This window comes from Sclerotinia sclerotiorum, genomic scaffold (assembly GCF_000146945.2).
Source record: "Sclerotinia sclerotiorum 1980 UF-70 scaffold_5 genomic scaffold, whole genome shotgun sequence".
NCBI classification, from domain to species: Eukaryota; Fungi; Ascomycota; class Leotiomycetes; order Helotiales; family Sclerotiniaceae; genus Sclerotinia; species Sclerotinia sclerotiorum.
In genome coordinates this window covers 589,804-614,775 of record NW_001820831.1, presented here as the reverse complement: position 1 = coordinate 614,775, position 24,972 = coordinate 589,804, and the positions used below count along the sequence as shown (strand labels likewise).

Here is a 24,972-nt window from a genome sequence, read left to right as displayed (position 1 = left end):
ACACAAATTTCCTAAGCGATTTGCTAGTTAAGCCTCAATTTTAGATGCCTTTCTTCTTTCGGTGATCTTGATTCGTTCATGTTGAGTACACAAACTGTTCCTTCCTACTACTGTTGTTCCAAGCTCCCGATTATGGAGGCGCAAAAGGCAAGTGGTAGATTTAGTCTATACTTGAGGAAGATCTTCTAGTAAACGGAGCTAAATTATATATAATCTAAGAGAGCTAATGCTACTTTTAATTCAGTAGATTAGGCCGCACAAGTCCCTGGATAAATATGACTTGAGCGGCTTGATATTCGTATAGTCCGTATTACAAAATAGTATTGATGCTAGTGCAAGACAGCGACCAATATTTCAACAGTCATGCACGTGATAACAATCTACCGAGGAATCGGGCGGAATTTTGGCGTGTGGGGAAGCAAGCTTAAGCCGAACCTGGTCGGCCCTTCATCAAGGGCTTCAATGTTTTGAAATTCCTCCACCACATCGACGAATTCTTCAGTACCTCTACCACCAACATGTCCGCCTTAAGAATTTTGGTACCCGTAAAGAGGGTTATCGACTATGCCGTTCGTAATACCTTCAATCTCAAAACCAACTTCAATCCCTTGATTCCTTCTATGCGCAAGAAGAGAGTACAAACTAACCCAAACACCACAGGTCAAACCCCGCGTCAACAAAGCCCAAACGGCCGTCGAGACCAATGGCGTTAAACACAGCATGAACCCATTCGACGAGCTCTCAATTGAAGAATCCGTACGAATCCGCGAGAAGAAAACTGCACCAGGTGGCGTGGAAGAAATCGTTGCATTTTCCGCCGGACCAACAAAATCGCAAGATATTTTGCGCACAGCCATGGCTATGGGCGCCGACCGCAGTTTACTAGTTGAGATAAAGGATGGGGAAGAACTGGAACCATTGGGAGTGGCGAAGCTTTTACAAAAGGTTGTGGAGAAGGAGAAGAGCAATTTGGTGTTTTTGGGGAAACAGAGTATTGATGACGATGCGGGGCAGACGGGACAGATGTTAGCGGGGTTGTTGGGATGGAGTCAGGCGACACAGGCGAGTAAGGTGGAGTTTAAGGAAGGGGATATAGTGGAGGTCACGAAGGAGGTGGATGGAGGAACGGATGTTGTTAGGGCCAAATTGCCCATGGTTATTACGACGGATTTGAGATTGAATGAACCGAGATATGCGAGCTTGCAGAGTATCATGAAAGCAAAGAAGAAGAAGTTAGAGAAATCTACTTTAGGTGATTGGGGCGTGGATGGCGCTAGAAGGTTAAAGACCTTGAAGGTTATCGGTAGGTTGACGTCTTTTACTCTGGGAATTTTGGCCTATTCATGGAGGATATATCGAAAAGTACTGACCAAATGAATATAGAACCACCGCCAAGACAAGGAGGCGGTAAAGTCGACGATGTAGATGGAATGATCTCCAAACTGAAGGAATTGGGCGCAATATAAATGGATACCAAACGGCCATAAACGAAGGTTGTGTATATGTACGAATTAGAGGATAAGACAAGGAACAACATTAAGTTTTGGACGTGAGTGAAAAATGGGTATGATCCGTCATGCCTACATAGCTTTCCAATAGATATATGGTGAGAAATAGATCCATGGTCTAAATCTGGTTGATTCTTGAGAGAGCGCCGTGTTAGCAATACTCTTTAACTTGATTATCTCTTCAATATTTACTGTCCACATCTTTTGCGAGTTCCAAGTCCACATTGAACTAACCGGACCACTCGGTTCAAGAGTGCGGATGCCAGATGGACAGTCTAACGCGGAGTGTAACTCTGTTTTAACTGATTTAACTTTCTCATCACGTCAACCACCGTTGGAATATTGGATTTTAAGTTTATACGTCAATTTTAGACATTATTCAGCTCAATCTACAAGGTCAGTTATGACCAAATTCATTCACATGCATGCGCTCATAATGTAGTCTAATATGTAATGCTTTAAGCGACATATATCTCCGCAATAATCACACCATCTTTAATGAATGAATGAGCGAAAATTAGTTACCTGACAGATAATGGCAGGTAGTCATGCAGAAAATATCCTGCCTCTATAGATTCATTCTACTCTGCATTTAATCTGATGCTACTCAGTAGCGCAGACGCCTTGGAGAAGTATAACGGTAAGTATACCAGAGATACTAGTCAGTAATAGTGATCAGTATATCTATCACCGATCAGCACAGTAACCTTATGTCGGATTATGATTTATAAGATTCCATTCCATTGACGCGTTACCCGAAAAAAGTACATACCGAGTAGTTACGTACATATTCAAATTCCATTTCACCGGTACTAGATATTAATAGTAATGAATTCTCCACTTATGACCACCCTGCCTAGTAATTATAAGGCTACCTACCGGTAATTATTTAATATTGTTCAGCCCATCCCCCTCCTGAATTCGAACTACATAGAACACACATAACCAAAACTCCGCTCCGTGCCCTAGTTCCTATCTTCAACTTCCTATCTCCATATGGCATGGCACATCGAGTAAACAGTACATATCCACGCAACACGCTTACTAAGTTACAATATACCGCTCGACTCCACCGCAGTGCATCAAGCGTCCGTCACATCCAAATTCCAATTCCCAAACCCCCAGTACAGTAACATCGCCACGCCTTAGCTTAACACCTAATTCGCAATCATCCAATCGCAATTGCCGCATGGCCCAATCGTTTAGTGACCCATCCCATCAGCAACTTCGCTTAACAAACTTAATCAGCTACATTAGCTCTAACTTCTAACCTCCTCAGCACCTCACCTAACCTAACTTCGCTAACCTCAACTCACTAACGTAACTAAAATCACAACCTCCAAACCCCATTCTCACTATCCTCATCATCCTCGCAGTAAACAAGCAAGACCCCTGAAAATAACGGCACGCATAATCAACAATTATGAATTAACGAAACATGTTAAAAATTCTTTTAGAGTTGAGTTGAGATAAGGTAAAGTAAAGTAAGGTTAAATAAAAATCCCATCAATATCAAATTTTGATTTTCTGACACTTTTATATCCGAGGTCCCTCACTGTGTACATATGTATGGGGGTGGAAATTAAGAAATTAAGATATTAAGCGAATGAGTGTCAATTATGTATGTATGTACTACAAGTACCTAGGTAGGTAAAATGACTGAAATTGATGAGTGCATGAAGTAAAAGAGGAAAGAGAGAAAGCTCTTGGCTGGGAATCTCGGAGGAGATGGGGATACGATGAGTAATTTTATTGTGGGTGAAGCTTGTAGGGACCGGGGTGGGATGATCGTCCGTATGGAGAAATAGGGGGGGAGTGTAGGGTAGGGTTACTAGGGTAGGGTTTGGGATTCGGGAAGATTGAGTATGTACTGTACTGTACTGCGTGCATAGAAGAAGAAGGGAAGGAAATATGAAGGCAGGGGTTATTTGGATATGGTACCTAATCAATCATAAGGATGTGTGGTTAATGTGTGCATGTATTTTTTGCTTCCGATCAGAGACAACATTCGAAATATGAAACATTGTCATTCAAGCCAGTATCAACTAAAATCGGTCACAGCCCAAAACGACCATCTCCCGTCTTCAAAAAACCTTGATAAGCAACGCCGCAACTTTATACTCGAGTGTTTTCGCACGTGTTAGACAGGTGTTACCATATGAAATAACCCTGTTCAGCCTTGGAAGCCAGTCATAGCGAACCTTGACGTCCAAGCTAGAAGTCTCACAATGGCTTCTAGCTTGCCTCTTATCTTTCCTTGCAACTTTTTACTTCATCATAGAAAGAAGCCTCGCAGAAATGCGGGTTTTTTGGTATACATGCATAAACTTCCTTTCTCCACGTCTGTGATATTTGACCTTCTTACCATTCACCTCACGCTGGATCTTGGATATTACATATCTTGAATTATTTTTGGACCATCGCCATCGCGTAATTGAGCTCAGCGGATGCGCTCGACATTTCTTTCGAGGCTAGGATGATATACGAACATCGATACGTGGATGAATGAGACGGAAGATCAATTTTAAGCAGGATATTGCATAGTCAAAACGAACGCGAAGAAAGCCCGAAAATACAAAATGCATTCTTTGGTGGTGGAATCTGCGATTTGGTATTCGTTTGTGATAATAATTGTGGTTCTCAGATAGTATGTATTATCACAAATTCACAATAGAATGGATTGTATTGCAATGTGAAGTCGATACCATCTTCACGCGCCGAAGGAGTGGTGTCCCATGAGAATAAGACTAACAGCAATTCCTACTCAGTATTTCAAGATGGGTACAACTCGGATCGATCAAGAATTATCAGCTCCAAGATTATCTCATGTTCGCTGTGTTTGTAAGTGATGTCTATCCCAAATTAGCATTCCCTTTTACCACGCACGTAATCGATTGGACCTTGGTTTCAGCTTCCTTATCATCCACAGTTTGCAGAATCTGACACACACCATAGCTCTTCTATACCACGCTGGTTGTATCCACGAATATTGTATACGATTTCGACACAAATCTCATACTGCCATCTGATATTCCCAAGGTGCGTTTTAATCGGCCAATTTTCCAATGCGGAGAACTGATAGAAGTTCAATAGCTCACTCCTGACTCTATTGCGTCGCGTATAAAAGGAAGCAAACTCGTGCTTGTGGTGGAACAGTCGATGATCATGACCATCTGGGGCGGCAAAGCTTGCTTATTGTGCATGTATTTGAAGATGATGTATGCGGCCCTTGGCAGTATGCAATAACAATATTGACCTAAGAAACAGGGAAGGTATCAAACCTCACAATCTCATTGTGAAATTAGTAGCCGTGTACGTGGGTGCAAGCTTGGTAGTCATGGAAATTCTCTATTTTGGGGTGTGGTGTCGACCATTCTCAAACTATTGGGCAGTTCCTACTCCAAATGGTTGGTTCAAAGACTTTGTCCTTGAAAGATGATATACTGATGCGAAGGACAGACCAATGCTCAGCAGCAACTCATCACCTGATTGTTAATGCGACGTTTAACATCAGTTCAGATCTCATGATGTTGTTTATACCCATGCCGCTAGTTATCAAAGCACAACTCCCCACATTGAAGTTCGTTTTTTTGCCTTGTCAGGTCTCTCCTGGAATCGTTTGAGCAACGTACTGATTGTAAAACAGGAAAGTTCTTCTGATAAGCGTCTTCTCTCTAGGCATATTCGCTATTAGTTCTGCCGCGGCTAATAAATATTATTCGTTCGCGAATCCCTTTGGAATAATGTGGACATATGTAAGTGAAGCTTTTGGTTAGATCTTGCTTAGTACTAACATCAGTGAATGAAGTGGTACATAAGAGAAGCATCAACTGTGATGATCATTACCAACATGCCGATGTGTTGGCCATTAGCAAGAAAATTATTCGGCTTGAGATCGTGGTCGGGATCCATAGAACGTACGAAATCGAAAAGCAAGACGTCACCGAAGAAATACTTGAGCACTATTCTGACTGGCTCTAAATTTGGGAACAAAAAAGAAAACTCAGCATATAGAAGTGAGAGTAGAGAGGGGATATTTGATGTAAATGCAGGTGTCTCGGGAAGATCAATAGGGTAAGTTCTTTTAACCTTTACTCTCAGCTCAGATGCCAACGGCTTCTAGTCTGAGATGTAGTAGAAAATAGACAACTGACTATTAATGATAGGCTAGAAATATGGGAAAGCAGAGAAGTGAGTGTACGCAATGAGGAACCAAATTCCAAACAAGGGCGGATCAACAATACGACAACTGTCACCGTATCAAGATCGATGGACAGTTTGAGTGAGCACTCGAAGAGCAATATGGGATCAGAGAGTCGAGAATATATAGGCCATGCAGTATGATTGCAATTGCTGTATCGTGCTGTGCTAATAGGTTAAAATAAGAATTTTGATGAATATAAGATTTTGATAGATTTGAAATCATATATTTCCGTCTTTTTCGCATGCATTGATTGAAAGTTGTGGTGGTGAGATGTGAGATGTGAGATGTGAGATGTCAGATGTCAGATGTCTTTAGTTGGTTAGAAGCCTCAATCATAAGGCTACAATATTCAGCGTGGCACGGGCCGCTGGTTCCATTCTTTCATGTTCATTTAACAGGGATTTGACGTGACCCTGACGCGTTTTGATTCCAGACTTTGATAAATGTTTGCAGGTATAATTTCTCATTTTGCGACAGTTTAAAGAAAGAAAAGTCCATCTCAACAAGAATACAATTACATGAACCCTATTTTCTTCCTCGATTTCAATATTCATCAACTTTTATTTATTTTTTCAGCAATGCGCAATTGTTCAATTGATTTTCACACCATCTACAATGACTGATTGGAATAAGTTAAAGGTCGTTGACCTGAAAGCAGAGTTGAAGAAACGAGGTCTGCCGCAGACCGGTCTCAAGCCTGCTCTAGTTGCTCGACTTACATCTGCAGAGAATGAAGATGGTTCGGAAAGTGATATGACTCTTCACGATGATGCAACCAAAATAAATCAAGAATCTGCAACATCCCCAGATACAATTTCACCCACACAAACATCATCTTTTGAGATTGGTCCGGAAATGACAATTGAAAATGCAGAGGAACCACAAGCGAACCCCATCCCAGAGAGTAACGAAGTTCAACCATCACCTCTTGAAGTCACAATAGATCATCAAACGGAACCCGTCCTTGAGTCCGCCGTCGCATCTAAGGAAGAGGCGATTCAATCGACCCCAGTTTCAGAGAGTGCGCAGCCTTCTTCAAATGACGCAGTAGAGCAAGTTGAAATTCGACCTTCACAACCTATAGATACAACCGAATCCTCTCTGCCTCCTTCTAAAGCTACATCTCAGCAACCCGAACAACCCGAGGGTGATCGCTCCGCTGAGCTTCCCGTTGAACCACGAGAGGCGATCGAGGACCGACAGAAGAGAAAACGCAGATCACAAAGTCCAGCTCCAAGTTCTACAGATATTTTTCGAAAACGAGCTCGACCAAGTGACTCTATTGAAGAGGTTGCGACTTCAAAGGAGGATGCGGAATGGGTGGAGAAACACAATGCGGTCGATACAGGTGAAGTCAACGCTAAATCAAAGGAGGTGACAATGGGTTATGACGGACCTACGGTTATTGATGACTCTAAAGAAGAAGTAGTAGTTGAGCAGCCGGTTTCAAATACGAATGAGCAAGAAGCCGAAAAAATGGATATTGATGTCGAAAAAACTCGACCAAATGCTGAGGCTGCGGCGACATCACCGGGACTTTCACGCCCACGCGATTCAAGATTCAAAAATCTATTCTCTTCCCCACAAAAGGCGAATGAAGATACAGAAATGGTACGTTATTCACAAGAGCCTGTGGAAGACGAATCATCATACAATCCAATTACTCCCGCAATTCATCCAGCTACTTCAGCTCTTTATATTCGTAACTTTGTCCGACCACTTCAAGAGCCTCGACTTCATGATTACCTTACCACTCTTGCTACGCCGCCTGGTAGCGAACCAGATCCAGATGTGATTTTACATTTCCACATCGATCGCGTTCGAACACACGCGCTCGTTCAATTCAAAACCCTCTCTGCCGCAGCTAGAGTACGCAGCGTAATGCATGATCGTGTCTGGCCCGATGAACCAAATCGTAAAGCATTGTGGGTGGATTTTATACCAGACGAAAAAGTCAAGGAATGGATTGATCAAGAACAAGCGTCCGGGCCTGGACGAAATATACAAAAGTGGGAGGTAGTCTACGAGGAAATTGAAAATGACGGAGATCGTCAAGTTACTGCTGTGTTGCAGGAATCTACAGGGGAATCTCAAACGATGTCTGCGAGAAAGCAATCAATTCCGGTCTCTGTACCGACGGGACCGTCAAGGGGTATTGAAGGAGCACCATCTGGACCTAGAAGCTTCGTTGGTTCAAGAACTGCACCAACGCGAAATTTGTCGGAGCTTTTCAAATCTACTACGACACAACCGACGCTGTATTGGCAACCAGCATCGGAGGATTTGGTCACTAGACGATTAGATGCAATTGCAGATATCACTACCAAAGACATTGAACGCCATACTGGACCAGATATCAATAGATATACATTTGAGGATGGAGATAGATTTGTTGATCGTGGAAAAGAGATATTTCCAGGCATCAGACCTCCACCAGCCCATCGAGGACAAGGAAATCAGCGTCCAGGGCGGTATTCAGGTAGGGGTGGTGGGGGTGGTGGATATGGAAGTAGGGGAGGTGATAGAGGCTATGATAGAGGCGTCGACAGAGTATATGACAGCTACAGAGGACCACCTCGAAATCGAGATAGGCGTCGCTGAGAAATAAAGAGGAAAGCAGGATCTTAATATGCAAGTTCTTCTATACATAAGCAGAAGATTTGGTGAAAGATCAAAGGGTAATTAACGTCGGTTGAGTTGTAAGATGATTTGATTGTAGTGATAGAAGATATATGAAGCAAGTCTCAAAATGATTAGTTGGGTACTTAGAGATGATCCCATGGCTGTAATAGTACTCGAGTACATATATTCAAGTATTTCCCATCTGGTACACAGGTGTTCACGAATCTTTCCGAAAAGGGAAGGAATCAATTTGATAATTCGCATGACCTGATGGGCTGTGCAACAATGTCATTTTCTCCCCACCAGCCACATAGCGGGGATTTGATTTTCTCTCTTTCAGCCCCTGATTTTCTTTACAGAGAGAGTTGAGAGCTGATCAGCAGTAAGATGGGTCATGCTATATGCATCAAAGATAAAGCTTTGCAAATTTTCTCGGGCTGCATAGAGTGTGTCATTGTATCTTTTTGCGCAATCGGATAGATGATCAATTCATTTATGACATTGCTTTTCATTGAGGGGAAAGATGATTGGTTTCACCTCATGGTCTTATTGAGGGGAAAGGAGGAAGCACAACAGATATTTTGTTGTTCATGATCAATAAATTACCTACTAATTGATATTCATGCAAGCTATTAATGACAACTTGGAAGCTGCTTTTACCATCCACGTTGCTGGATCTACGCCCTATGAGTGACGAAATCCACTCTAGATGGGAAGGGAGATAAGATGTGTGTGATAATTGAAATTTATAATTTCATTAATCAGATTTTTAAGAGGTGTGAGAAATTAATTGTGTTTTAAGGAAGTTTTAATACCATTCATTGGCTCTTTTGCTGCTTTTTAACTTTAATTACCTATTTGAATATCATCATTAGTCCCCCTGGCCGTCATCGGCTTTCGTTTTTTCCTTCCAAGCTTCACTTCCATCATCATTCGCTTAGCTTTTTCTTTTGGTGAGGAATCATACAGAATTGACCAATCAAATAACTCCAACACAATATTAGCTTTACCTGAAAGAACAAAGCGGCATTCAACCCTTTCCTACTTGAATCTTTTTTCTCTTGTACCATGATACCTTCAAAGTTCACTCTGTCACACCAAAATATACTCCACAATTTTTACTTCCCACTTCAATAAACTGCTCCCAAACAATTACAACTCAGTTCTTCAAAACTTCCTCATCTATTGATCTATCAAAATCGAATAGAAAAGTCGCGCGTATGAGTGGTCGCTCGTCAGTTTTTACATCCCAGGTATGCTGTCTTCCTTTGTCTATCTTGATGAGTCAAATCTCAAAATATCCTCAATTCCTGTCTTTGGTCTGAAAGTTGGAGTCAAATCCTTCACTATTGTTCCAGAAGGAGGGATGACTCTTCATCAAGCAAACATCTGTAGCAATTGCATCTAGAGCCGTTTCACTAACATGTTCTCGTAGGATTATATCTCAGGTTCGCACACAACCCTATTCATGACCTTCATGCCCCTCCTACGATTCCTTTGCACCACCCAAATTCTAATACTCTTGTTATAGATCACATCTGGAAAGCTTCAGTTAACTGAAAAAGCTTTCTTCAACCTACCGCCTACTAAATTTTATCAATTCAAATACACACAATCATGTTCTCTCGATTTGTAAAGCCCGCAGCTTTTAAGCCAACAGGCTATGGTATCCAAAGGATTGCACAACAAACTCGATTCTTAGCTACAGTTGAAGGAAGTGCTGGTCGTGCCATGCCATATACCCGTCCTCGTGCTACCCCCATCTCTCATGATCGAGCTACATTCACAATTAGGGTACGTTTTGTTGGTTGGTGTATGGAGAAAGATTTGGGCTAAATTTATGATAGGATGGCCCGGTCTTCCATGGCAAATCTTTTGGTGCCAAGTCCAATATTTCTGGTGAAGCCGTTTTCACCACTTCCCTTGTTGGTTACCCCGAATCCATGACCGATCCTTCTTATCGTGGACAAATTCTTGTTTTCACTCAACCTTTGATCGGAAACTATGGTGTTCCATCATCTGCTAGGGATGAGCATGGGCTCTTGAAATACTTTGAGTCACCAAACATTCAGTGTGTTGGTGTGGTCGTTGCAGATTATGCTGAGAAGTATAGTCATTGGACTGCCGTGGAAAGTTTGAGTGATTGGTGTGCTCGTGAGGGTGTCCCAGCTATTTCTGGTGTTGATACCAGAGCTATCGTCACCTACTTGAGAGAGGAAGGTTCTTCTTTGGCTCGAATCACCATTGGTGAAGAATATGATGCCGATCAAGATGAGGCTTTCGTTGATCCTGAACAAATTAACTTGGTCAAGAAAGTTAGCACCAAGGCTCCATTCCATGTTAGCTCTGCCCATGGAGACATGCATGTTGCAGTCATCGATTGTGGTGTTAAGGAGAATATCTTGAGAAGTTTGGTCAGCCGTGGGGCAAGCGTCACTGTCTTCCCTTACGATTTCCCAATTCACAAGGTCGCCCATCATTTTGATGGTGTTTTCATCTCTAACGGACCTGGTGACCCAACTCATTGTCAAGAGACTGTTTACCACTTGGCTAGATTGATGGAGTCTTCTCAGCTTCCAGTCTTTGGTATTTGTCTTGGACATCAATTGCTTGCTCTTGCAGCTGGTGCCCGTACCATTAAACTCAAGTACGGAAACCGTGCCCACAACATTCCAGCTCTTGATTTGACCACTGGTCAATGCCACATCACCAGTCAAAATCACGGTTATGCTGTTGATATGACCACTCTTCCATCCGAATTCAAAGAATATTTTGTCAATTTGAATGATGGATCCAACGAAGGTAATATTGTTGAAGTCGGCTGTTGTACTCTTAACTAACGTACCATAGGAATGATTCACAAGACCCGTCCAATCTTCTCCACACAATTCCATCCTGAGGCTAAAGGAGGACCAATGGATTCTTCATACCTCTTCGATATGTACATTGAGAATGTTCAACGTTACAAGAAGAACCAAGCTGTCTACCCAGCTGGCAAGGACAATAGACCAAATCCTCTTCTCGTAGATATTCTGTCGAAGGAGCGTGTCGGTGTTGCTCCAGCTCAACAAGCTGTTGCTGCCGCCGCTTAAGCTTAGGCCTAGGAGGAAACGTGATTATTGGGATTTTACGGAGTGTGGGATCTGGGATTGTTTTTCAATGGCGTCATTAGTTTTTTGAAACTTGACAGGATTCTCTTGGAAGGTCATATACATAGTGATATCAAGTTACTCAAATGAAATTGAGCTTATTTACAAGTTGATATATAACACAACCTGGTGTTTCAAAATATATATTATTGTGAATACAAATAAAAGTATGTCATTCTCAAATTTATTCTCTGTGATTGATTGTTTCAATATGTCTCTGAATTCCTTGTTCTTTTCTACAAAACCTTTTTTTTAAAAAAAAAATTCTACTGATTTTCAATCCTCAAGTCGAGCGAGAAAAAACGAAATTTCATATAAATAAACACTTTTCTTTCATTTTATTTTCTGTATATTTATACATCTACAAGTAATAACATATATATATATATATATATATAACCAAAAATAAAAATTAACATTAAAAATATACTGTACACAAACACAAAGCCGCACACAGTATCAACACCAACATCTCATTCAAAAACATACGAAATCCCCCAGTTTCAGTTCATTTGATACTACTCATATACATCTCATTCTATCTTTTCCATGCATACATACATATAAGTATATATATATGTAGACATACATCACTCAAATTACAAAAGAGCAATAAGTCCCATCACCACGGCGATGAAAGAGAGGGAAATACTAGAGCGGCTAGCAGAACCCGTGACGATCATACTAGGGGTAGCGGTTTGGGGGCTACCTGCTGGGGAAGTGTGGGTGGTGGGAGGGACGGAGGATTGAGGGGTGGATTTGCTGGAGCTGGAGCTGGATTTGGAAGAGATGCTTGAGGTGGATGTTGAAGAGGATGTGGAGAGGGAGACGGTTCCGCTGGCGTAGTAGCCGGATGTGCTGTTTGAGGAGCCGGAGGGGTAGAGGGGCGTGGCGGTGGGGATGATTTGGCCTGGGATGATGAGGGTGGAGGTGGAGCCGCCTTGGCCTGGGATTATGATGGTGGATGAGGGGACGGAGGCTGGGATGGCGTTGGTGGATGAGGGGCCTGGAATGATGGCTGTTGATGAGGCACCTGGAATGATGACAGATGATGGGGCACCTGGGATGATGACAGATGATGAGGCACCTGGGATGACAACAGTTGATGAGGAACCTGAGACTGGAATGACGCCAGTGGATGATGCACCTGGAATGATAACAGATGATGAAGCACCTGGAATGATAACAGATGATGAAGCACCTGGGATGACAACAGTTGATGAAGCACCTGGGATGATAACAGTCGAAGAACCAACTGAAATGCCCTGAGCGGAGGAAGAGGAAACCGAAACAACTTGGCCTGGAATTCCAGAAGAAACAGAGACTGCAGGGGAACCTGGGTAACCAGGAGCAGATGATGGCGAGCCAAGACCTGCGGTTTCAGTGACGGTAATGATAGAGGCAGGTTGTGTCTACAAATGATTAATTCAAATTCTTAAAAAGCTAGAAGGGAAAAACTTACAACAGTGATCAAAGAAGGAGAAGCGGAAATGGTAATGACGGATGGTTGAGCGCATTCTGAAGAACCTGCACTTCCTGATGGAATACCAACGGAGCTTAATGGCGAAGAAGATCCAACGGCTGGTGGAGGAGTGCTTTGACCTTGGGCAGAGCTGGCTGATTGAGAACCAATAGAAGCAAGGGGAATGACAGTTACAGTGCTGTAAACCTGTGTTCCACTGGCAGTTGGGGCAGTCAAACTAGCAACGAGGGATGGAGATTGGCTACCAGAGTTTCCTGAACCAGAGCCGGGCTGTGTGGACGAGGCTGGTGAGGAAGCGATTGGAGAGGAAGCAGCTGGTGAGGAAGCGGCTGGTGAGGAAGCGGCTGGTGAGGAAGCGGTTGGGACACCTTGAGTAGAAACCACAGAAGCAGCTGGAGAAGAACCAGTCACTCCGGAATCCTGAGAAGTAGATGATTGAGATGGAGATGGTGCAGAAGATGGTGCAGAAGCTGGGGCACTACCTTGTGGAACGATAACTGAGCCGCTTGCAATTGGGGAAGAAGTTCCTTGACTTGGAATGGCAATAGTCTTCGTAATGTAACGTGTCGAGGAGAGGGAAATGGTTGAATATCTAGTGGTTGTCTCCAAACTAGTAACTCCTTGGCTGGTCTTGGTCAAAGTAAGCGATGAGACTGTGACGTATGATTCAACTGAGACAGTTGAATAGATTTGTGTCGAAAGACCTTGAGAAACAGCAGGTGTTGGGGCGATTGGGGTTGGGGTGATAGTACTCGTGGAAAGAAGAGTCGAGGTACTATAAACAGTGGACAAGCTGGTGGTTGTCTCAAGGCTGGTAGTACCTTGGCTGGTGTGAGTGAGAGTTACTGGGCAGACTGTAGTATAAGAGTCAACGATGACGGTTGTAACGATAGTTTCAGATGATTGAGCTGGAGGAGAGACAACTGGGCCAGTAACTGAAGGGCTTCCAGATTGAGTAACGCTGATACCACTAAGATCTGAAGTTGCGGAAGGGTAAATTGTGGTGGTGCGTGTACCGATAGCGGTCGAAGTGGTGAAGACGGTAGAGATACTGGATGAAGTTACAACACTGGTAGATCCTCCGTTGGTTTGAGTCAAAGTAACTGGGCAGATTGTTGTGTATTGATCGACGATAACTGTTGTGTAGACGGTCTCAGATGTAGATGCAGCCAGGGAAGAAATAATTGGGCCAGGAACTTGAACAGTGCTAGTGGCAACCTTGGTCGTAGTGCTGTAGACAGTAGAAATGGTCGAGGTAGTCAAGACACTGGTAGTTCCTCCATTAGTTTGAGTCATGGTAACAGGGCAAACTGTTGTGTATTGATCGACAACAACTGTTGTGTAGACAGTCTCAGATGATGATGGGGAAGACCCTCCAGTAACGCTAATACCACTGAGATCAGAAGTACCTGATGGAGACGCTCCTGATGGGGACGATCCTGAAGGAACCGTGGTAATAGTGCTTGTACCAACCACAGTCGAAGTGGTGTAAACAGTCGAAGTAGTAGAAGAGGTCAAAAGACTGGTTACTCCTCCACTAGTCTGAGTCATGGTGACAGGGCAAACTGTAGTGTATGAGTCAACGATAACAGTGGTGTAAACAGTTTCGGATGAAGTGAGAGCTGGAGAGGAAGATGGCGCAGATCCTCCGGTAACGCTGATACCACTGAGATCAGAAGCGCTAGATGGGCTTGGGACATTGGCTGATCCGGATGGGAATGAACCGTTTCCAGAAGCTGAGGCACTTGGGAATGAACCGTTTCCAGAAGCTGATGCACTTGGGAATGAGCCATTTCCAGAAGCTGAGGCAATTGGGAATGAACCAGTTCCAACGGAAGATGGGGAAGCACCGCTCGACGAAACAACTGGCAAAGAACCAGTGGCAGAAACCCCGCTGGACCCTGAAGCATCTGTTGAAGAAACAGATGGAGCTGAGGCGCTTGGAGATGAACCACTTCCGACAGATACAGATGGCAATGAACCACTTCCAGAACCAGATGGGGAAGAACCTGCTGGGCTGGAAGCACTTGGCGATGAACCACTTCCAGAGCCAGATGGGGAAGAACCTGCTGGGCCCGAAGCACTTGGAGATGAACCAGTTCCGGCAGATGCAGATGGGAATGAACCGTTTCCTGACACCGAGGCACTTGGCGAAGAGCCAGATGGGAGAACCGAGATACCACTGAGATCTCCAGCGCTAGTTTGAGCTGGGGTAGAAGCGGATACTGGGCAAGCAGTTTGACCCGAGAGAAGAGGGCCTGATGAAACACATGGTAAAGAGGCAGCAGCAGTGCCTGATGGAGATGAACCACTTCCTAAGGCTGAGGCTGATGCAACTGGCAATGAACCACTTCCAGAAACAGATGGCAATGAACCACTTCCAGAAACAGATGGCAATGAACCACTTCCAGAAACAGATGGCAATGAACCACTTCCAGAAACAGATGGGAGCGAACCACTTCCAGAAACAGATGGGAGCGAACCACTGCCAGAAACAGATGGGAGCGAACCACTTCCAGAAACAGATGGGAGCGAACTACTGCCAGAAACAGATGGGAGCGAACCACTGCCAGAAACAGATGGGAACGAACCACTGCCAGAAACAGATGGGAACGAACCACTGCCAGAAACAGATGGGAACGAACCACTGCCAGAAACCGAGGCACTAGGAGAAGAACCAGATGGGAAAACCGAAATACCACTAAGATCACCAGCGCTACTTTGAGCAGGAATAGAAGCAGTCAAACTTCCCGAGCCAACTGGAAGGGACGAAGGAGAAGAACCCAAGAGTTCAGTCGACAAGGCTGAAGAGATGGAAGCCAAGTTAGTGGTTTGGAAACCAGGACCGACAGGAGTCACAGAGATAGCAGCTGAAGTTGGGACGTCAAAAGTAGAGGTGCTTGCTGTGGCAATGGGTGTAAGGGTGACTGTGGCTGGGATGACAGATGGTTGAACTTTGATGGTGGCCTTGGGGGTCAATGATGGCAAGACTGAAGGAGTTTGTCCGGCCTCGGAAACTGGGCAGACGGTGGTGTAATCGACGACTGTTTGGGTAATAACTGCAACAGATGCAAGGGTTGCTGGACAATGAAGAACGTTTGCGGCACAGCTGGTGATGGTTGTAACTTGGGTAGCGTAAACAGTAGAAGTAGTCAATGAAGCTCCGTCCGTGATTGTGCTAGGCAAAGATCCCTTAGATGAAGCAGTTGGGATAGTGCCATTGGAGTAGTGTCTAGACGAAGATGGGCTTGAACCAGTAATAGAAGCTTTGATACCACCTGCTGAGATTGAGCCTGATTCAATGCCAGATAACGATCCTGAAGCTCCACCACCAATAGAAGCGGATCCAGTAATTGCAGCACCCAAAGCAATGGTTGTTGTTGGTCTTGCAGCGCAAATTGGTGCAAGAGTAGCAACATTCAAAGTAATGAATGCAGTTGGGGCAACGCTGAAGGAGGCAAAGTCAAGGTTTGCGACGGCAGAAGCATATGCACCAACGTTAACATTGCATTCAGCTGTGATGGAAAGAGAGCAATCAGCAGTGCTGCCAATTTGGGCAATGTATTGAAGCATATCGGCATATACACCAAGCTCAAAGCTGTATCCCATTCCCAAAAGAGAGATGGTAGTACCAGCCTCAATTCTTACGCGAATAGAAGCTTGGAATTTAGCTTCACCAGCAAGCACGACGATTGGAAGGTCGTTCATGATGGCTCCGGCAAAATCATGGTTTTTGATGGCACCGGCCAAGAGATCAACAGTAAGGGAAGCACCCTCTGGGAAAGAGAATTCGAAACCAGCAGAAAGGTCGACCTCTGCATCAACGGAGATGATCAAGTCGAGGAACAGATTCAAACCAACGGAAACAGTATCGAGGAGAGAAACGTTAGCAACGAGACCAGCTTCGAAAATGTTGAGAGTATAGGTAGCGGCTTCAGCGGCGAAGACATCAAGTTCGATATGTCCTCCAACCTCCTCCAAAGAGATCAAACATTCCAAGCTTGCGGCCTCGAGAATGGTTTCGAAAGGATGTTCTATGAATTCGAGAGCCTCTTCGATAATGCTGTCGGAAATCTGGGCGACTGTGTTTGTGACGACGGCGCTACCCCATGTTCGGCAATCAACACACTTGATTTGAACTCCTGTTGCACTTCCGAAGCTGATTCCGATATCAGCACCAAGACCTTGGTCAAGGATACCGAAGACATCCAATGAGGCGTTGACTCCACTATAAATTTATTAGCAAATGAATAAAGTACGTTAATTCTTGGTGATCCTTACGTATCTAACAGAACCTCATTCTGCTTTGAGCAACCAATGTCATGACTGCAGATTAAGTTTGAAAGTGTTCTGGCATTGACACCGCCATGTAAATCGGCAGAGATACCATTGTGAGAATCGATACGATCAGCATATTTTTCAGGTGCGTAAGCTGGAGGGTATGCTACTACGCTTGTAGCAAGGACTGCCCCAACGAGGGCCGTCCCTAGAGACGATGAAAACATAACTGATAGACTAATATAATAATGAATAAAAATGAATGTGTTTAAAATGAGAGATTAAGGAAAAAAGAGTGTAATAGGCCTAAAAAGGACCTTTCGTAAAGAGAGTGGGAAAGAATGCAAAGCAGGCTTGAGAAAGAAATAATGTTTGGGGAGAAGAACATCTTTTAAAGATGATGAAGATATTGTTCTCAACCCATGAAAAGTTTGGTTAGTATTCAACCTCCTGTCCATCATTGCAAATGAGGAAAGAAGATCTACTTTCCGAAATGAAGGTGTCTTTCCATCCTGTATACCCTGTCGTGTGCTTGACTAAAAGAATGTCTTCTCCATATTTTATTGTAAAATATGGGGTACCTTCGGACAAAGGTTCCAGACAGTCTAGCGACTTGCTCTCATAGGCTTCGTCTGATCGAGACTTGAGATGAAAATGAGGCCATTGTGGATAATGATATATAATACGATTGTACCAAAACACTCGATGCAATTGGACACAACCTTGTGACGAAGCTTGAAGGAACCAGGGGGGATAGACATTGTGAAACTTTAGACCCAGTAAAAGACAATAATTAGATGATCAATGGCCAAGCACGTGCCTCCCACTTATTGGAAATGAATGACCATAGATAGAAATACTTGACGTTGTACAGCATAAAGGGTGTACAAAAGCGTATAAAGATGTATAGAGGTGTATATAGTGTATAAAGCTGCTAGTGGGTCCATACATCCACTTGAGTATACAATCAGTATTTTGTGTTTCAGATCAAAGATCCAGACTTCACTAAGTAGAAAAACAACATCTAGCGTTCCCAATAGCTTACGAACCCCCCTTCCAGAAGACCAAATGCCGAGGAAGCGCATGAAAGGAATATCGTAGCTGCAGGTCCCTGAAAAGCGCGATGGTGTCCTTGTAGATATGTTTGAGATTGATGGGAAGTTCGGAAAAGGATGAACTTTATATGTTTTGTTATGCATCGGTGGACAAGACCAGGAATACTAAGTTCGTGAGCATGTGACCAATTAATACTTTTCATCAATTTACATCCCCATCGATGAGTTTGGTGATGAAAAAGTCTAAGAATAGATACGAAGTTCCAATTCGCCACTTCCCCTGGATTCAAATTAAGACTGTCCCGACTTCCCGTTGTCGTTTAGTTCGTACTTGAGATCTGCGGCTTTTCTTTCCGTTCATGACTAAAAGAAGGCTATGGCGCGCTAGTTCATTAGTGTACAATAAGCGAGATTGACGCCAGGTAACGTGAGGCTACCTTGCAAGTTCTAGGTTATTCTCAGCCTCGCATTGACGCAGTGTGGTCATGATGATCATGATAGTTCTAGCTTTTATCAACGATCTACCTTCACCAAGCATCAGCACCGATCAATAAGTGTACTAGAACAACAAAAGCGGACATAGTGGAGCGTGTTGAGGGCACTTGCTTTCTCAAAATTCCACATTTCAATCTCCCCTATCGCCCAACAATACACAATCCAGCCCAATATGTCGCTCTCCTCCTACCTTGCCAAAAACTACCTGACCGCCTCGACTCCATCTTCTTCCTCCTCTAGCACAACCAAAAAGCGCAAACGCAAGACCGTCCCCCAAACTGGTCTCATAATAGCCGACGACGATGCACCAGGCTGGTCGAATCCCCGCGAACAAGCTTCTGACAACGAAACCCCCATAATCTCCAACCACGGCGGCAGTTCCGAATTTCGCAAATCAAAAAAGTCATCATGGAAAACCGTTGGTGTGCCAGCTCTCCAACCACAAAATGAAGATAATGCAGAAGCAGACCGCATTATCCAAGAAGCCGCTGCTGAGAATTCCGCCGCCTTACATGTAGACGAAGAACCTACAATTGAGGAATCGCGGGGCGGACTCCAAACACGCGATGAAGCCGCCGCAGAATCCACAAGACGAAAACGCAACGAAGCCGCACAATGGGCGCGAGAATCACAGGGCGGATCTAGCAAAAGCAAAAACAAAGACAAGGTAGAAGAAACCGTGTATCGGGACGCCACAGGTCGAAGAATAGATATAAGTATGCGACGCTCCGAAGCGAAAAAAGAAATGGATGAAAAAGCGCGTAAAGAGCTCGAAGGAAAAGAAGCTCAAAAAGGAGATATACAACTTCTCGCGCAAGCAAAACGAAGAGAAGAATTAGATGAAGCGAGGTTTATGACGGTAGCGCGAGGCGTGGATGATATACAGATGAATGAGGAATTGAAGGAAGTAGAGCGGTGGAATGATCCCGCGATGCAGTTTTTAAGTAAAGAGAAGAAGGGAAAGAGTAGTTCGGGAAAACCATTGTATAAAGGTGCGGCGGCGCCGAATAGATATGGGATTCGGCCTGGACATCGGTGGGATGGGGTGGATAGGGGGAATGGGTGGGAGGCGGAGAGGTTCAAGGGGGAGAATAGGAGGGTGAGGAATAGGGAGTTGGATTTTCAGTGGCAGATGGATACTTAGGGTTGATATTCATTTATTTATTTACTTACTTGGTAGGTATCTAGTAGGTATTCATGATTTTGATTAAGCGATGATGAAGATGACAGTCAAATGATTCATATATTTCCATATCCATATCCATCCTTCCTTCCTTTCCATTCATTGCCTATGGAATTAAGACCTAACTAGGCAGTTGTACTGAAGAAAGAAAGAAAGAAAAATCAAACCACCTAATAGGTATGAAAGAATGGTATCTGAAAACCTCAAGAAATCTATACACACACAAACTTTCCTCCTTCCCATTGGTATCGCTATCAACCACACGCAACAACATATCATGCTCTTGATACCTACTGAAAGATGTTTGTTTTCTTTTCTTTCCTTTGCTTTCTTCCTTCCCATTCCAATGAATGAATGAATGAATGAATGAATGAATGAATGTATCATGCTTTATACCAAATTCGTTTCGTTTACGTTACGTAGATGTTTGTTTACCCATCCGACGAGTAATTTCTCTCATCATATCACCAAAAACCCTTCTGGTAAGGTATTAAATGATCCAGGTCGTCCAGCTCATCCATCCATCCATAGCAAATTCCCTCCACGATTATAATTGCATTGCAACCATCGAAACCCTGTGATAACCACCATTCTTCGCATATGCCAAGTTACCCTACTTTTTAAACCTTTGGTCGCAAAAGTTTATCCGCTCCATATTTAGAGTTCGTCTTAATCATTGCCATAAATTCTTTTTTAGTGGTTTGTCCATCAGAATCACCGACTCTACCACGGAAATGACCAAGCAATTGACCAATGGAGATACCCGCCGAAGGTAAAGCAGCAATAATTTCTTTAGGTGTAATAGGTCCGGAACTAGATGATCCTGCATGTTCTATAGTAGAATTATTAGTACTCTCCAGAAATAGATGCAAATTAAAATCCTTACCAGTTCCTTGAGCAGGACTTCCAGCACGGCTACTGCTAGATTTACCTGGGGCTGGACTAGCCGGTCTTGAAGCTGTTGGTGATCCTCCCATACGAAGGGTAATCTTTTTCTTCTTTCCACCTGCTCCATCTGACATTTCACCTCCTGTAGCTTCTCCATCGCTTGTTGCCCCTTGAGGGTTTGGTGGTGAAGAGCTGATTCGTGAAAGTTCGGATGCATTTACGGACATCTTGACGATAGAAGATTTTCTCTGAGGTTGACCTGGAACGGGTTGTAAGTATGGTATTGGAGAAATTGGCCTTGAAGCTAGAATTGGAATAGATATACCTGTAGGTTGTGATGAGCCAACGTGCTTCTTCTTATGCTTCTTTCTAGATGATTCATTTCCAGAGGATTCTGACAAATTAGGAGATCCTGCTCTTTTGAGACTTTTAGTCTTCTTCAAAGGATCAGTGTGCTTGGGTCGACCGGAAGGTGTATTGTTTCCCTTCGATGAGGTTCCGGGAGTCTTTGCTTCAGCCTTTAACTTGGCTTTAGCCTCTTCATCTTTCTTCTTGTCGATTTCCTTTTGCTTCTCTTCATCGGAGGTATCATCCTCGCTCTTTGGGCTGTTAGTAAATAGACAAATAGATTCGCAAAATACATACATCTGAAGAAGCATATGGATTACTAGAATCACTATCATAAATGAAATTCTTCTCGCGCTTAGTCAAAGCCTTACGGACACCCTTTCCTAACTTTTTCTGTGCCTCTAATTCTTGCTCCTCTTTCATGAAGTCTTTCTCCACAGCCTCTTCATCTGCTTCTCCGAATAAGTTTGCTCCTCTCTGATCTTGCTTAATTCTTTCTTGAGCGTCTTTTGTATCTTCATCCCTATCTGGCTCAACTGTGGGAAGCTCATCATCATCCTGGAATAAGTCATCAGCATCGAAATCAAGTTCATCAATGTCTCTCGTTTCATTCCTGCTAGATCCTCTGAAGCTTTGACTCTCAGCCTTGACAGTATACAGCCTATTCAGTCCTTGAATATTTTCTTGGGTTGCACGTTGGGCCTCATTTTTCTCTTGCGTCTTCATGGCCCATCTAGATTCCTTGGTCTTCTTACTCAACAATGCTTCGGCTTCATCGATTGTGAGAGTGTTAAACTTGTTCTTTGAGGTAAACTTGTACCATTTTTCAACCGGAATCATCCTGAAAGAACTTCCCTCTGTAAAAAACATAACATTGACTTCCGACAAAGCACTCTCATAATTACCGACCCAAGTATTCTTATTATCAGCATCTTCTAGGTGCCAAGGTAAAGCTTCCTCGTATCTGAGATCAGACTCTTTTTTCTGTTCTGCTGTCTTATCAAGTCGATGTACCTGGGTAGTCTTTTCATTTCGAAAAGCTTGAGCTTTTTTAGCAGCTGATGCATTAGCATTGTTGCTGGTAGGAGCAATCTGCGCACGATCGGCAGCCTTTTGTGCTTCCTTCTCTGCCTTCAATATTTCTTGTCTTTCTCTCTCCTTGGAGTCGACCACATCCTCCATTACTGTGTCTTCGTCCTTGAATGCCTTACCAGGTGGTGGTTGTCGAGGATCTCTGCGATGAAGGGAGATTGGTCGCGTGAACTCGTCCTGATTTGTTGGGTCAACCTCTTTCTTTCCAGCAAATCTCATGGCATGGTATCGTAATCCATCGCGCAACGCCCTCCTGGTAGTGAAGAGTGGGAAATCTGTAACTTCTCCCTTGGGAGGATGTGTCCAACCACCATATGTTTGTCTAGGCGCAACGTTGCCATTGATAGGAACTGGGCCTCTAGGACCTGGTGCGCGTGGTCCGGAAAAGTTGTTTAAAGATGTAGGCCCGTTGGGCCTAGCTGGTGTCAAGCCGTTCAAGTTCGCGCCGGGAGGTTTAGAAGGTACATTTGGTCGGCGGACGGGTTTCTTTCGTGGTCTCAGAGGATCGGCAGCCTTGGGTTTACGTGTAAACTGTGGTGCGCCGCCGCTGTTGGGAGTGGGAGTAGGAGTTCGTCCATTCGACATGCCAGATGGGGAGGCAGACATCCTGAATGGTTACTCTGGAAATCTCGAAATTCTGAGTGTTCAAAGATCGGTCCACGAAGAAGAATAGGAAACTGATGTAGAATTTTCCAGAACCGAAAGATCCAATATGATTCTTCTCCTATGGGACAAGCTTGAGGAGCTATGGTTGCCTTGGAAGGAACCTCAATGATTTATATTCGGTCGCAGAAGCTGAAAAGAACTTGTATCTCTAATATCAAAAATTGTACTCATGTGCTTCTATGTTGTCGCAAGATAATTTGGGATAGATTGGGCTTGATGGAGATTTCTTCCTTCTCTGTGGTAGTTTGATTGTTCTTTGTTATAATAAATTTGCTCTGTAGGTTGACTTTGATATGTTTCTTCCATCCAAGATACAATCGGTGCAATGACAGGCAGTCAGGCCGAGCTAGTCCCAAAGTGGTATAATGAATCCAAGATCGGCAACCCATGCAAGTTTTACCGTAACATTTATCTGTACAAGGGTCTCCAGCGCTGAAATCTTAAATTTGAATTTATGAATGGAGGACTGAGGATGCACAGCCGTAGTGGGTAAGAGGTTGAAGAAATTATTAATAAGCCTTCGAGATGGAGGGTAAGGTGCCTTAAATACTAGGCTATGAACTACCCCACCCTGGTAACAAGACAAGCTCCCAAATACCAAAGCTTCATGGTATTGTCTGCATCCATCCATATTCAATTTGGAAGGCTGAGATTTTAGGGATTGGGGTTTGGAGAATTCTAGGGTTGGGGAACCTTTTAACAAACACAACCTTCTCTTTGAAATATCTACTGCCCACATCCATCTCTGGATCTTATATTGATCACCACCAACGATTATATTCCGATCGCTCATTTGATCCAATATTGGTTTGCTTCTTCTTGGTAATTAGATCAGTTCAATATTATCATTCTATCCTAAAGAGAATGGAAGAGATAATAATCTAGATCTCTACCAATCCACCAATTCATCAGTCCAAACAGATCAGAGACTGAATTTACAGCGCAGCAAACAACAGCATATTCAATACCAACCAACCATCAATCTCTCTTTCATGGTTAGTTAGGTATCAATGATAGTGCATCTATTTATCTCTTCATCCACTAGGTAGTCATCTATTTGCGAAACACATCCAAGATACTGGAACAGGAAACGCACCGTCCACATTCCATCACATGACCAAGCTCCACTGATACTCATCACTTCTCAAGATACCTCCAACCCTCGGGCTGTGGTTACTGTCAGGAGACATCCCAAAAGGCTCTGCGAATCATATCAATCTTTGGTATAGATTTGGTGATTGATTTCTGTAGTTTCTAAAAACTTCCAGGTTATCATCCTAAATTTACAAGCATGTTTCCAGCAGGGAACGAGCCAAGTGAGCACCTGCCTGGAGGAGGTTTGGGTGGTATTGGTAATGGACTTGAAGATCGTCTTCGAGGTCTCATTCTCAATAATGCCAATGTCATCACGAAAAATGAAATCATCAATATGCATCCACCTCCGGCAAACAATACGGCTAATCTCCATCTCCCGCCGCATATGCTCACAGCTAGCCCGTCAGAGCAACAGGAATATCTCTCCAACATGGCTTCCAAGGCTGCCGAGTCATTACAAACCGTTCCCGCCAACACTGCTCCATTGTCCCCACAACCTGGAAAGAAGAGGATGAATTCAAGCTCAAAGACGGGCAGATGAATGCTCAGCTTTCAATTCCAATTGACTCGAGTCAGCAAGAACAGCAGCATCGTCAGCAACAGGCCCATCATCCGAAATTACACACCTCATCGGCACAGCGGCACCAACACCATCTACTCCTCACATATATACATCACAGGATACCAAGATTCAGCCATGCACAGCAGCACAGCTTCCCGCATCTGGCATCAGACGCACACGTCCCCCTATACCCCTCAGATGGCATATCAAAATTATTCTAGGTCAGGTGGGTTTTCAAATCAAGGAAGTCCCAACCTTCAATTTCAGAAGCCCATCTACCCCCAGCAACATCAGCAACATTTTTGGCAAGATATGAATCAAGCAAGTCCCGGTAGCAATTCGTT

The 24,972-nt window shown here is 43.8% G+C and overlaps 8 protein-coding genes across 8 annotated transcripts; 6 read left to right on the top strand and 2 right to left on the bottom strand.

The window, feature by feature from the left end:
• Positions 1-518: 518 nt before the first annotated feature.
• SS1G_04217 (hypothetical protein) lies at positions 519-1,466 on the top strand (the record flags this gene model as incomplete). The annotated part of the gene is made up of 3 exons (XM_001594360.1): positions 519-569; positions 661-1,303; positions 1,384-1,466. The coding sequence occupies 3 exons, from the start codon at positions 519-521 to the stop codon at positions 1,464-1,466; spliced, it is 777 nt and encodes a 258-aa protein (XP_001594410.1).
• Positions 1,467-4,087: 2,621 nt separating this feature from the next.
• On the top strand, positions 4,088-5,852 carry SS1G_04216 (hypothetical protein; the record flags this gene model as incomplete). The annotated part of the gene is made up of 7 exons (XM_001594359.1): positions 4,088-4,155; positions 4,277-4,349; positions 4,464-4,547; positions 4,602-4,743; positions 4,980-5,088; positions 5,328-5,582; positions 5,675-5,852. The coding sequence occupies 7 exons, from the start codon at positions 4,088-4,090 to the stop codon at positions 5,850-5,852; spliced, it is 909 nt and encodes a 302-aa protein (XP_001594409.1).
• A 475-nt stretch (positions 5,853-6,327) lies between these two features.
• Positions 6,328-8,313, top strand: SS1G_04215 (hypothetical protein; the record flags this gene model as incomplete). The annotated part of the gene is made up of 1 exon (XM_001594358.1): positions 6,328-8,313. The coding sequence occupies one exon, from the start codon at positions 6,328-6,330 to the stop codon at positions 8,311-8,313; it is 1,986 nt and encodes a 661-aa protein (XP_001594408.1).
• A 1,638-nt stretch (positions 8,314-9,951) lies between these two features.
• SS1G_04214 (hypothetical protein) lies at positions 9,952-11,426 on the top strand (the record flags this gene model as incomplete). The annotated part of the gene is made up of 3 exons (XM_001594357.1): positions 9,952-10,128; positions 10,182-11,136; positions 11,185-11,426. The coding sequence occupies 3 exons, from the start codon at positions 9,952-9,954 to the stop codon at positions 11,424-11,426; spliced, it is 1,374 nt and encodes a 457-aa protein (XP_001594407.1).
• Positions 11,427-12,082: 656 nt separating this feature from the next.
• SS1G_04213 (hypothetical protein) lies at positions 12,083-17,471 on the bottom strand (the record flags this gene model as incomplete). Its single annotated transcript, XM_001594356.1, has 3 exons — positions 12,083-12,895; positions 12,946-17,194; positions 17,248-17,471. The coding sequence occupies 3 exons, from the start codon at positions 17,469-17,471 to the stop codon at positions 12,083-12,085; spliced, it is 5,286 nt and encodes a 1,761-aa protein (XP_001594406.1).
• Positions 17,472-18,966: 1,495 nt separating this feature from the next.
• SS1G_04212 (hypothetical protein) lies at positions 18,967-19,938 on the top strand (the record flags this gene model as incomplete). Its single annotated transcript, XM_001594355.1, has 1 exon — positions 18,967-19,938. The coding sequence occupies one exon, from the start codon at positions 18,967-18,969 to the stop codon at positions 19,936-19,938; it is 972 nt and encodes a 323-aa protein (XP_001594405.1).
• Positions 19,939-20,597: 659 nt separating this feature from the next.
• Positions 20,598-22,911, bottom strand: SS1G_04211 (hypothetical protein; the record flags this gene model as incomplete). Its single annotated transcript, XM_001594354.1, has 4 exons — positions 20,598-20,809; positions 20,864-21,124; positions 21,191-21,464; positions 21,511-22,911. The coding sequence occupies 4 exons, from the start codon at positions 22,909-22,911 to the stop codon at positions 20,598-20,600; spliced, it is 2,148 nt and encodes a 715-aa protein (XP_001594404.1).
• Positions 22,912-24,262: 1,351 nt separating this feature from the next.
• Positions 24,263-24,607, top strand: SS1G_04210 (hypothetical protein; the record flags this gene model as incomplete). The annotated part of the gene is made up of 1 exon (XM_001594353.1): positions 24,263-24,607. The coding sequence occupies one exon, from the start codon at positions 24,263-24,265 to the stop codon at positions 24,605-24,607; it is 345 nt and encodes a 114-aa protein (XP_001594403.1).
• Between the last annotated feature and the right edge of the window lie 365 nt (positions 24,608-24,972).